Raw genomic sequence first — 12,305 nt, 5'->3', positions numbered from 1 at the left:
AAAGCAGGAGGACTGTGGATATTTAAAAAAAAAAACAGTTTTCACCTACACCCATATGGTGTATTGAGGACAGTGTTAGAATTGAAAGGTATCACTTTAAGTGTGTGTGGGGGTAGGGGCTGGTTACTGGTCCTGTTTGCAGGCTAGGGAGCTCTGTAACAAAGTATGCAATCCATATGAGTCTGGAAAAAGCCATCTTAAGGCAAAGTGGGATGAATTGTGCCTCTCCGCCTTAGGGAGCAGCCTCTAGGTTCTTGGGTGTTATAGTTTTGAATTCTAAGAAATAAAGTAGTTACATTGCAACCTTCCAGCAAGAGAATTTATGTTTTTATCTAATTTTTCTGTGTGTATGCCATGAACATAATAAGCAGTTATATACTGACATCCGTGGAATTATTGCTGATTTACACCAGCATACGTGAGAGGAGAAGTAGTCCCATAGTATCTCTCTATTGGCTAATAAGAAATAAGCCTAAAATCTGGCACCATTGACAACTTTATAAATCCTGAAGAGTGTAGCTTTTTCACTTCTCTCAAGTGTATTTCTCTGTTCCTAGATTTTATTTTAGTGACTTGATTGCTAGTGAAATTGATGGCCTGGAAGAATGAAATCCTCAGCTTGTCCACAGGTATAATATAGGCAGTGTGGTAAATCCTGGACAAACAGCTACAAAAGGGGGGTAGTAATTAGTCCCAGGGGATTAAAAGGCCCCTCCCTATCCACTGAGGAGAGAGAACCAAGGGGCAATAAGGTTCAGCTGGAAAAGGTGTTGCTAAGGAACCAATTAGGTTCAGCTGACTCCAACTACTTGGGACCTTTTTAAACCCTCCCCTGGGTGGTAGGAGGGGGAGAGTGAGGGAGTGAGGGGAGCAGGGAAGTTGCCAGTAGGCTGTTTGCAGCAAGACACCAGACCTTCCCAGTAGGGAGGCTGCACTCACTCCCTAAAAGGGAAGGAAAACATGCACAAGGGACTGACTGAGGAGAGGAGTAGCAGGACCCTGTGCCACCTATAAGGATTCGCCTTGCCCCAAACCTGAGTCTCCAAGGCTAAAAAGGACTGAGCCTACTGAGGTGAACAAGGTATTTTGCCACACGTGGTGTGAGAAGTGGGATTTGGTGAGTGAGTAAGGCTCTGTGGCAAGCCATCTCAGGGCAGGGTAAATCACACACACACAAAAATAAAAAAATGGAGGATGTAGTGAAGGTGTTGGTACAGGCCATTGCGGCCCAACAAGAGGCTACTAGGGTGCAGATGCTTGCCCAGCAAGAGTCAGTACACGTCCAACAGGAGACGAACCAATTACTGATGAACCAGGCGGCCCAAGATCGAGCCACCCTGAATGAAGTAGTGAACCAGTTAAAAGCCCTGACCATGCTAACGCATGGGCCCCAGGAGATCCGGCCGCTGCGGGCAAGCAACTATTTACAGAAGATGACTACAAATGATGATATAGAGGCATATCTCCTCGCCTTCGAGAGGACGGCACTGTGGGAGGCCTGGCCCCAAGACCAGTGGACAGGTATCCTGGCTCCATTTCTGTGTGGGGAGCCCCAGAAGGCCTATTTCGACATGACCACAGAGACAGCTATGGATTACCCCCAGCTGAAGGCGGAAGTCCTGGCAAGGTCAGGCGTGATGTCAGCCATACGGGCCCAGCGCTTCCATGAGTGGAAATACTGGGACAGCAAACCACTGAGGTCCCAGCTATTTGATTTAATCCACCTCGCCTTGAAGTGGCTCCGCCCCGAGACCCATGGGCCGGAGAAGATAGTGAAAATCTTCATGTTGGACAGGTACATGAAGGGATTGCCGCTGGACATACGGGGGTGGGTCCGCCAAAACGATCCCTCCTTCTATGATGAACTAGTTGCCCTCATAGAGAGACACCTAGCAGCCCAAGAACTTTTGCAGACCACCGGGGAAGGAAGGTGCCAGAATCGGAGACAAGTCTCTGTGCTGAGGCCCCGGTTAGCCTTAGTACCAGACCAGACTATGGAGGGGAGGAAGGAGGCCAAAGAGCAGCCAGAGGTCCCGGAGAGACTTGAGGACTGGGGAAGAAAGGCTCAGGGGATAAAGCCCAGTAGCCTGAAAAATCGGGGGCTGCCCTGAGCAGGGTACCGATATTATGCATGTGGCGAACTGGGGCATATCACTGCCCAATGCCCAAATCTAGAAGAGCCCATGCAATGCAAACTGGAATATATAGGGGAACCATGTGATCTAATGAGTCTAGTAGGGGTTGCAATGATCCCTTATAGATACACTAGACCCGTTAAGATGAATGGTATAGAGACCACCACGTTAGTAGACTCAGGAAGTGCAATCACGCTGGTCTCGGGAAAGCTGGTCGGGCAGGACCAACTATCCTGGGCCAAACGCTCAGGAATATCCTGTGTGCATGGGGATGTCAGTTACTACCCGACCATCCCCATAAAAATAGAAGTTCTCGGAAACCCCACTAAGGTGATGGTGGGAGTAGTTCCGAAACTCCCCTACCCAGTTCTTATCGGACGAGACTTCCCGGGATTTGATAGCCTACTCCCTGGGGAGAAGATGGAAGAAAATAATGAACCCAGGACCCAAGGGGTGGCCCAGATAGATAACACCCCCCCAGCCTTTCACAAATTTGGCCAGGATTTGTTCTCCCCATCGGGAAAGCCCCGGATGATTCAGAGGGAATGGAGGGCGGATAAAAGGAGGGGAACGAGGATCTTGACCCAGTACCAGAAATCTACACTTGTAGGGGAAAGAGGTGGCTCAACGGACAGCAGGGCGGGGCAGGAGATCAACGACCCAATAGCTGGACCTTGTTCCCGGGGGGTTTTCCCCAAGGGGGAGACAGAGGTAGATCCCCCGAGTTTCGACAAATGGGGACCTCACTCAGGAATTTTGATCAAGATCAGGGGAATGATCCAATATACAGCAATATTCGTAAAGAAGTAGTCGAGGTAAATGGGGTCCCTGTGGAGGGGAGAGTTAAGGGCCCAGGGCCATATTATGTGATTAAGGGTGATCTGCTGTACAGAGTAGTCCAGGTCCAAGAGCAAGTCATAGAACAACTCTTGGTCCCACAGAAGCATCAGAGGAGTGTGATGGATCTGGCCCACAGCCATCTGTTTGGGGGCCATCTAGGAGTAGATAAGACCCTTGATCGGATTCTGCAGAGGTTTTTTTGGCCTGGCATTTATGCGGCTGTCCAGCAGCATTGTACCTCCTGTCCAGAATGTCAGTTACATGGGCCCCAACCACTCCTAAGGGCCCCTTTGGTACCTCTACCAATTATTGAAATCTCATTCGAGTGAATAGCTATGGATCTAGTAGGGCCACTGGAGAAGTCAGCCCAGGGTCATCAGTACATTCTGATAGTACTAGATTATGCCACCCGATATCCCGAGGCCTTACCCCTATGGAACACCATGTCCAAGACCATAGCCAAAGAATTAGTCCGGATTTTTTCCAGTGTAGGAATACCTAATGAAATCCTGACGGACCAAGGGACCCCCTTTGTGTCTAAGTTAATGAAGGACCTATGTACAATGCTCCATATACGGACCCTCAGGATGTCAGTCTATCATCCCCAGACTGATGGTCTTGTTGAACGCTTCAATAGAACATTGAAGAACATGCTACGGAAAGGGGTTAGTCACAATGGCAAAGACTGGGACACCCTACTGCCTTATTTGCTGTTTGCTGTACGGGAGGTTCCCCACGCTTCCACTGGATTCTCCCCATTTGAGCTGTTATATGGTTGCCACTCCAGGGGCATATTGGACATGGCCAAAGAGGGCTGGGAAGAACAGCCGAACACTGGGAGAAACATTGTTGAACATGTTTCAGAGTAACAGCCGTGTTAGTCTGTATTCGCAAAAAGAAAAGGAGTACTTGTGGCACCTTAGAGACTAACAAATTTATTAGAGCATAAGCTTTCGTGAGCTACAGCTCACTTCATCGGATGCATTTGGTGGAAAAAACAGAGGAGAGATTTATATACACACACACAGAGAACATGAAACAATGGGTTTATCATACACACTGTAAGGAGAGTGATCACTTAAGATAAGCCATCACCCACAGCAGGGGGGGGAAAGGAGGAAAACCTTCCATGGTGACAAGCAGGTAGGCTAATTCCAGCAGTTAACAAGAATATCAGAGGAACAGTGGGGGGTGGGGTGGGGGGGAGAAATACCATGGGGAAATAGTTTTACTTTGTGTAATGACTCATCCATTCCCAGTCTCTATTCAAGCCTAAGTTAATTGTATCCAGTTTGCAAATTAATTCCAATTCAGCAGTCTCTCGTTGGAGTCTGTTTTTGAAGCTTTTTTGTTGAAGTATAGCCACTCTTAGGTCTGTGATCGAGTGACCAGAGAGATTGAAGTGTTCTCCAACTGGTTTTTGAATGTTATAATTCTTGACGTCTGATTTGTGTCCATTCATTCTTTTACGTAGAGACTGTCCAGTTTGGCCAATGTACATGGCAGAGGGGCATTGCTGGCACATGATGAACATGTATTGCAAAGGAAAGACAGGATAGCCCAAGTTGCCCCCCTTGTGCGCGAACACCTGGAGAAGGCCCAAGGGGCCCAACGGGCATACTACAATAGCCAAGCAATGACCCGGAAGTTCCAGGTGAGAGACTGGGTAATGGTGCTCATACCCACGGCAGAGAGCAAGCTCCTGGCCAGGTGGCAGGGGCCATATGATATAATAGAAGCCATAGGAGAAGTCGACTATAAAGTCCGACAGCCGGGTCGCCGGAAGCTGGAGCAGATCTACCATATAAACCTGCTGAAACTATGGCAGGATAGAGAAGCGCATGTGGTTGCACTAGGGGCACCATCCCCTAAAAGCAACCAGCCCGACCAAGTGGGAATATCCCTGGAGTTGACTCCAAAGCAACGATCTGAAGTGATCAGCCTGATTAAACGCAACCAGGATGTGTTCTCAGAAAAGCCAAGCAGGTCTACTGAGGTTCACCATCACATGTTCACAGAGCCTGGAGTGAAGGTGAACGTCAAGCCATACCGGATCCTGGAGGCCAAAAGAGAGGAGATCAGGACAGAGGTCAGGAAAATGCTGGCCTTAGGAGTCACTGAAGAATCTCATAGCCAATGGTCAAGTCCAGTGGTTTTAGTGCCTATGCCGGATGGCAGCGTGAGGTTCTGCAAAGACTTCCGAAAGCTGAATGAGGTGTCCCAGTTTGATGCTTACTCTATACCCTGGATAGATGAGCTAATTGACAGATTGGGAAAAGTACGGTTTATGTCTACCTTTGACCTGACCAAGGGCTATTGGCAGATCCTCCTGGCCAAGGCTGATAAAGAGAAGATGGCCTTTGGAACTCCAGAGGGACTATATCAGTACACTGTCCTCCCCTTTGGGTTGCATGGGGCGCCCGCTGCTTTTCAAAGGCTCATGGACAAACTGTTGTGACCACATGGCAAGTACGTAGCAGCCTATCTCGACGACGTTATCATATATAGCCCCAATTGGGAGACACACTTGGAGAAGGTGGAGGCAGCGCTGGATACCCTGAGGAAGGTGGGGCTGATGGCAAACCCCTCCAAGTGCTCGCTTGGGCTAGCTGAAGCCAAATACCTCAGATATATAGTGGGGAGGGGCGTGGGGAGGCCCCAACTCAACAAGTTAGAAGCTATACAGAAGTGGCCACGACCACGGCAAAAAAAGAGGTCAGGGCATTCCTGGGACTAGTGGGGTACTATAGACGGTTCATTCCCCACTTTGCCACCAGGGCATGCCCATTAACGGACCTAACGAAAGCTCGGGGCCCAGACATAGTAAAATGGACGACCATGGCTGAAGACGCTTTTTCAGATCTACGGACGGCCCTCTGCACTGACCCCATACTCGTGGCCCCAGACTGGGAGAAGGAGTTTATCCTACAAACCGACGGCTCTGATGTAGGGTTGGGGGCGGTACTTTCACAAATGGTCGGGGACGACGAACACCCTGTCTTCTTCCTCAGTAGGAAGCTCCTGCCTAGGGAACGGAAATACGCTGTTGTCGAAAAAGAATGCCTGGCGGTAAAATGGGCCATAGAAAGCCTCCTCTGCTGGGACGGAGGTTTACCCTTGTCACGGACCATGCCCCTCTGCAGTGGATGCACCAAAATAAAGACAAAAATGCCAGAGTGACGAGATGGTTCCTGTCACTTCAACCCTTCCACTTCAGAGTACAACATAGGTCTGGAATCCAACATGGCGATGTGGATGGCCTGTTGAGAGTGCACTGTTTGCCGACCCAAGTAGCTCAACCCCGTAGTGTTGAGCAGGAGAGGTGGAGATATGTGGTAAACCCAGGACAAACAGCTACAAAAAGGGGGTAGTAATTAGTCCCAGGGGATTAAAAGGCCCCTCCCTATCCACTGAGGAGAGAGAACCAGGGGGCAATAAGGTTCAGCTGGAAAAGGGGTTGCTAGGGAACCAATTAAGTTCAGCTGACTCCAACTACTTGGGACCTTTTTAAACCCTCCCCTGGGTGGTAGGAGGGGGAGAGTGAGGGAGTGAGAGGAGCAGGGAAGCTGCCAGTAGGCTGTTTGCAGAAAGACACCAGATCTTCCCAGTAGGGAGGCTGCACTCGCTCCCCAGAAGGGAAGGAAAATATGCACAAGGGACTGACTGAGGAGAGGAGTAGCAGGACCCTGTGCTACCTATAAGGATTCACCTTGCCCCAAACCTGAGTCTCCAAAGCTAAAAAGGACTGAGCCTACTGAGGAGAACAAGGTATTTTGCCACAGCAGGGACAAAATTATGGATATTTAGTACTTTGCTACATCAATTAATCAGTACTGGGCTAGGTCCTGAATTATCTTTCTGTGATCTAATATTTCATAAGGGACAAGGGTTATTTCTGTTCCATAAATATCCCCAGGGGATTTAAAATATCTAAACTACTTTGAAATGTAGGTGGTTTCTTTTAAATAAAAAAAAATATATTAAAACGTGGAAGGCTTATGTTGGCTGTGGGTCATATCCTTTGTGGAGATAAAGAATAATTATTCTCATCCCTACAGGGTATGCCTCTTTTTGATAACTGATAAGGTTTTTGGAAATACAGAAGGTTGTCTCTTTATTTTGGCCAATCTCTCTGGATATAAGAAAAATATCTGTAACATTTAGGGTACCAGTTAAATCAAATCCTGGTGTTTTATTTGAGTTATTTATAACATGTTTAATTCTCCTGTATGTGGATAATATGCAAAATTATATTTATCGTCTGAAGGAAAGTGTTCTAAGAAAGAAAAGGAGTACTTGTGGCACCTTAGAGACTAACAAATCAAATAAATTTGTTAGTCTCTAAGGTGCCACAAGTACTCCTTTTCTTTTTGCGAATACAGACTAACACGGCTGCTACTCTGAAACCTGTTCTTAGAAAAAGAGTTCTAAATTTAATACAGTAGATTTCGTAACTAGGGCCAGCTTAAGGCATTGCGGGACCCAATCCAGCATAGTTTTAAAGCATGTGTTTAATTTAAGGCATGTGGATGGTCTCGTAGACTGCTCAGGTCTTATTTAAGTGCTTTGCTGGAACCTATGTGAAGTAAGATATGCAGAACCTCTACCAGTTTCCTTCTCTATTTGTTAATAGTTCTTCCCATTACTGCATATGCCTTTCCCTCATATATTTCACCCCCAATTGATTCTTGACTGACCTCAGATCAATTCATAGATACCCCACATCTGTAATAAACCAACACATGTACCCTTTTCCTGTTCAAAAGTCCAAACAGGCTGAGAGAGAGACGAGGACTGAGAAAGAGAACACAAGATGTATTATTGCTGTTGGCAGGATACAACAGCTGTGGCTGATTTCTTCCACTTTGTGTAGCTGCTGTACTGATTTTTCACATGCTGATGTGCCCCAGCAGCTTCTGAATTCATACCTGTCCGTCATAGGTACCACACAAAAGCTGAGGGGGCATACAAATCACCCATCCAGGATGCCAGAAGGCAGACCAGAAGTGCAACATGACAAAAAAAAAAGTCAGGAATGCCCTGAAGAATATTTTTCTTTATAAAGGTCACAATATTTCCCTTATGTGAAAAATCCTATGGAGGGTCAATTATTCTTAGAAACAATGCACCACTGCCCCCCTGTCCCAACATATGTGAGAGGCATTAGTGGTGGTGAAGAAGAGGCAGGATATTCAGAGAAATGCAGCAAAAACCCTGCTGATCTTAGGAAGGAACCCTCTATGCAACACCACTGAAATCAATGTACTTGATTATTTCAAGGCTGAATTTGACCTAGAGCAGTGGTTCATAACCATTTTTGGTACCTTATCTGGACCTTGGATGTTGAACATGCTTATACTGTGGTGACTATTACTTAGTGACTCCAATACCGTCACTTCTTGAATTTGCTCCTGTGGGTTACTTAAGACTAAGTCAAGAACAGTTTCACTTCTCGTGTGCTCTACAACTTGCTGTTCCAAGAAGCAGTCACTTACAATGTCAAGAAATTGTTTCTCAAACTTTGTCCCATTGTGCCATTGGACTTGTGTATATGTGGGCAGTTGAAGGCTGTCAGTATTATACTTTCGTTAGATTTTGCTGCCTCTTTGACCTCTCTCAACATTGTGCATTCAATTTTGTTTTCTTATCTGGAGGCTGATATAGTGCTACTGCCCCATCTCTTTCCTGTTTAGTTTGCCACCAAATATTGCAGTACTGTATAGATTTTTCTCATTCTGTTGTGAGCCAGAATCTCTGCTTCACCAAGTTTATGCTCAGAAAAACAGAGAGGCAGCCAGTTAGAGCTCTCTGATTCTGTAACTGGCCTCCAGCCCTGGCATAAGATAGAGCAGCCTCATTCCTAATTTTGACAAGGCATTAGAACTAGGGCTGTCAAGCGATTAAAAAAATTAATAGCGCAATTTACAAAATTGATCGCGATTAATTGCACTGTTAAACAATAATAGAATACCATTTATTTAAATAGTTTTGGAACTTTTCTACATTTTCAAATATATTGATTTCAATTACAACACAGAATGCAAAGTGTACAGTGCTCACTATATTTATTTTTGATTACAAATATTTGCACTGTAAAAAACAAAAGAAATAGCATATTTCAAGTCACCTAATACAAGTACTGTAGTGCAATCTCTTTATAATGAAAGTTGAACTTACAAATGTAGAATTATGTACAAAAATAACTGCATTCAAAAATAAAACAAAGAAGAACTTTAGAATCTACAAGTCCATTCAGTCCTACTTCAGCCAATCTCTCAGACAAACAAGTTTAGTTACAATTTGTTGGACAAAATGCTGCCCATGTCTTTTTTGCAATGTAATCTGAAAGTGAGAACAGGCATTTGCATGGCACTGTTGTAGCCGGCGTCGCAAGATATTTACGTGCCAGATGCACTAAAGATTCATATGTCCCTTCATGCTTCAACCACCATTCCAGAAGACGTGTCCATGCTCATGATGGGTTCTGCTTAATAATGATCCAAAGCAGAGCAGACTGACGCATGTTCATTTTCATCATCTGAGTCAGATGCCACCAGCAGAAGGTTGATTTTCTTTTTTGGTGTTTTGGGTTCTGTAGTTTCCGCATCAGAGTGTTGCTCTTTTAAGACATCTGAAAGCATGCTCCACACCTCCTCCCTCTAAGATTTTGGAAGGCACTTCAGATTCTTAAACCTTGGGTCGAGTGCTGTAGCTATCCTTAGAAATCTCACATCGGTACCTACTTTGCGTTTTGTCAAATGTGCTGTGAAAGTGTTCTTAAAATGGATATGTGCTAGGTCATCATCTGAGACTGCTATAACATGAAATATATGGCAGAATGTGGGTAAAACAGAACTGGAGACATACAAATCTCCCCCAAGGAGTTCAATCACAAATTTAATTAACGCATTCTTTTTTAACGAGCCTCATCAGCATGGAAGCATGTCCTTTGGAATGGTGGCCAAAGCATGAAGAGGCATATGAATGTTTAGCATATCTGCCACCTAAATACCTTGCAAGGCCGGATACAAAAGTGCCATCCAAACACCTGTTCTCACTTTCAGGTGACACTGTAAATAAGAAGCAGTCAGTGGTGTCTCCTGTAAATGTAAACAAATTTGTTTGTCTTATCAATTGGCTGAACAAGAAGTAGGACTGAGTGGATTTGTAGGCTCTAAAGTTTTACATTGTTTTGTTTTTGAGTGCAGTTATGTAACAAAAAAAATCTACATTTCTAAGTTGCACTTTCACAATAAAGAGATTGCACTATATGAGGTGAATTGAAAAATACTATTTCTTTTATCATTTTTACCGTGCAAATATTTGTAATAAAAAATAAGTGAGCACTGTACACTTTGTATTCTGTGTTGTATTGGAAATCAATATATTTGAAAATGTAGAAAAAACATCCACAAATATTTAATACATTTCAATTGGCATTCTATTGTTTAACAGTGCGATTAATCACAATTAATTTTTTTAATTGCAGTTAATTTTTTGCGTTAATCGCTTGAGTTAACTGCAATTAATCGACAGCCCTAATTAGAATAGCCTTGAATGAAAGAAACTAGAGTCACATAATTTACTCCAGTACAATATAAGCAACAAGGGAATAAACCAAGTTTCCCAGTATACTGAATGTTATTTTCTTTCTATACTGCTTTGGTAGTATAGCTGTATCTGTACGAGGAATGCCTTGTCAGTAGAGTACTGACAAGTACTGTTGGGGATTGGTCCTGCTTTGAGCAGGGGGTTGGACTAGATGACCTCCTGAGGTCCCTTCCAACCTTGATATTCTATGATTCTACTGTGTTATTCCTATACTGATAAAGTACTCCCAGTACAGACATGGTCTAACTTTTGTCTTAATATTAGTGAGCATTCAGACCACCGAAACAAATTCTACTTTACAGGATGCACATGTGTAGTTCAATTACACATGAACGGAAGACCTATATGCATCTCAAGACATAATTTGGCCCATCATACTGTTTTCCTAACACACAAACTAACATTTTTCCCAAGATAACAAGCCAAACACAATAGTAACTGCTGTCAGCATCAATATAATTGGATTTAAATATAAAGTCACTGGACGTAACATGCTTACCATAATACTGTAATTTGGGTCAACACTGAAGACTGGAAAAATGCTGCTCTTTTTGGAAAGCTGCCCATCGTTTTTTGCCTTCCTTGTAACATCATAAATGGGACTGGGAGGTTTCTGATCATGAAGAATTTTTTTCAGCTGGTTTTCCAGACATTGTGGGGTATCATTAACTACTTCAAAAACGTCAAAATCAGGGTTAAACTTAACTGGCTCTGCAAAGGTCTGCAAAAGAAGTTGTAATAAGAAAAACCTTTCACATAAAAATTCCTGTTTCTACAGTAGGGAAGCATCCTACAGAATGCAAGATAGTATCATTAGACCTTTTCCTTCTTCGTTCTATGGCTTTTGCTAGGGACTGCAATAGTAAATCTGCATGCTTGCCACTTTTCCTGCTCATTGTAGGATTTTCCAATAAATTATTACCACAGCTCTCAACTATATCTAATTACAAACTATGTCACTCATTTCAGACACTAATTCACCTTCTTCCCATGCAAATATAGGCCCCAATACAGGAAGTGCTTGCTCACACATGTAACTCCCATTGTCTTCAGTGACAGTTCTGCAAGCAGCTCACTTACAGGATCAGGTCCCTACTTCCCTGTTTATATCATAAATTATTGAATCCCATATCCAATGAAGCTTCTTGCTCTACTATTCTGGTGGGTGGATCATTCTGAGTGTTTGGCATATATAGTAAAGGCTTATGCCTTATATTTAGATATAGTAGGTCAACAGCCTACCAAAAGTCAAATCCATGAAATTTACCATATACTGCCAATTCAATCAGGTACTGTGTAGTATATAGGATGGGCCAAATCCCACCTTTAGATATGCATGTGCAACTTTTGTCAGCTACAATGGGGACTGTCTGAGCAATACCCAAAAGCAGAGTGTGGTCATGATTAGTTTGTTGAGTGTTGTGAATACCAGATTTTCCACTGCCATTTTTCCTATAAATCCAAACTAATCCTACCTTTCAATTTTTACATTCAGCTGAAATGATGGGGAAAATTACAGATAGATCTGATCAAAAATCTTGGAGGATGCCCAAAAAAATTGTGAAATTGAAGTTCTTTAAAAACAGAACATACAAATAGCCCACTATCAAACTGGAGAACAACAAACATTTTAAATTAAGAAGAATTTCATAAAAATTAGAAGGTGAAATCCTGGTCATATTCCATTCATTGGCAAAACTCCCTTCGGCTTCATACAAT

The 12,305-nt window shown here is 43.9% G+C and overlaps 1 protein-coding gene across 3 annotated transcripts in view; it reads right to left on the bottom strand.

Annotated features, from left to right (window-relative positions):
- Nucleotides 1–12,305, bottom strand: part of RGS22 (regulator of G protein signaling 22) — a 114,756-nt gene that overhangs the window by 84,593 nt on the left and 17,858 nt on the right. For all 3 annotated transcript variants that reach the window (XR_006278697.1, XR_006278698.1, XM_043507533.1), the window contains exon 4: nucleotides 11,086–11,307. Coding sequence is in view for 1 of the 3 variants with exons in the window: in XM_043507533.1 (XP_043363468.1) it covers nucleotides 11,086–11,307 (222 nt within the window). In the remaining 2 variants the exon portion in view is untranslated. The remainder of the gene's footprint in view (nucleotides 1–11,085; nucleotides 11,308–12,305) is intronic.

Source organism: Dermochelys coriacea, chromosome 2, assembly GCF_009764565.3.
Source record: "Dermochelys coriacea isolate rDerCor1 chromosome 2, rDerCor1.pri.v4, whole genome shotgun sequence".
Classification (NCBI taxonomy): Eukaryota; Metazoa; Chordata; order Testudines; family Dermochelyidae; genus Dermochelys; species Dermochelys coriacea.
Note: the sequence above shows the minus strand (reverse complement) of the source record. Positions and strands in the feature narration are given on the sequence as shown.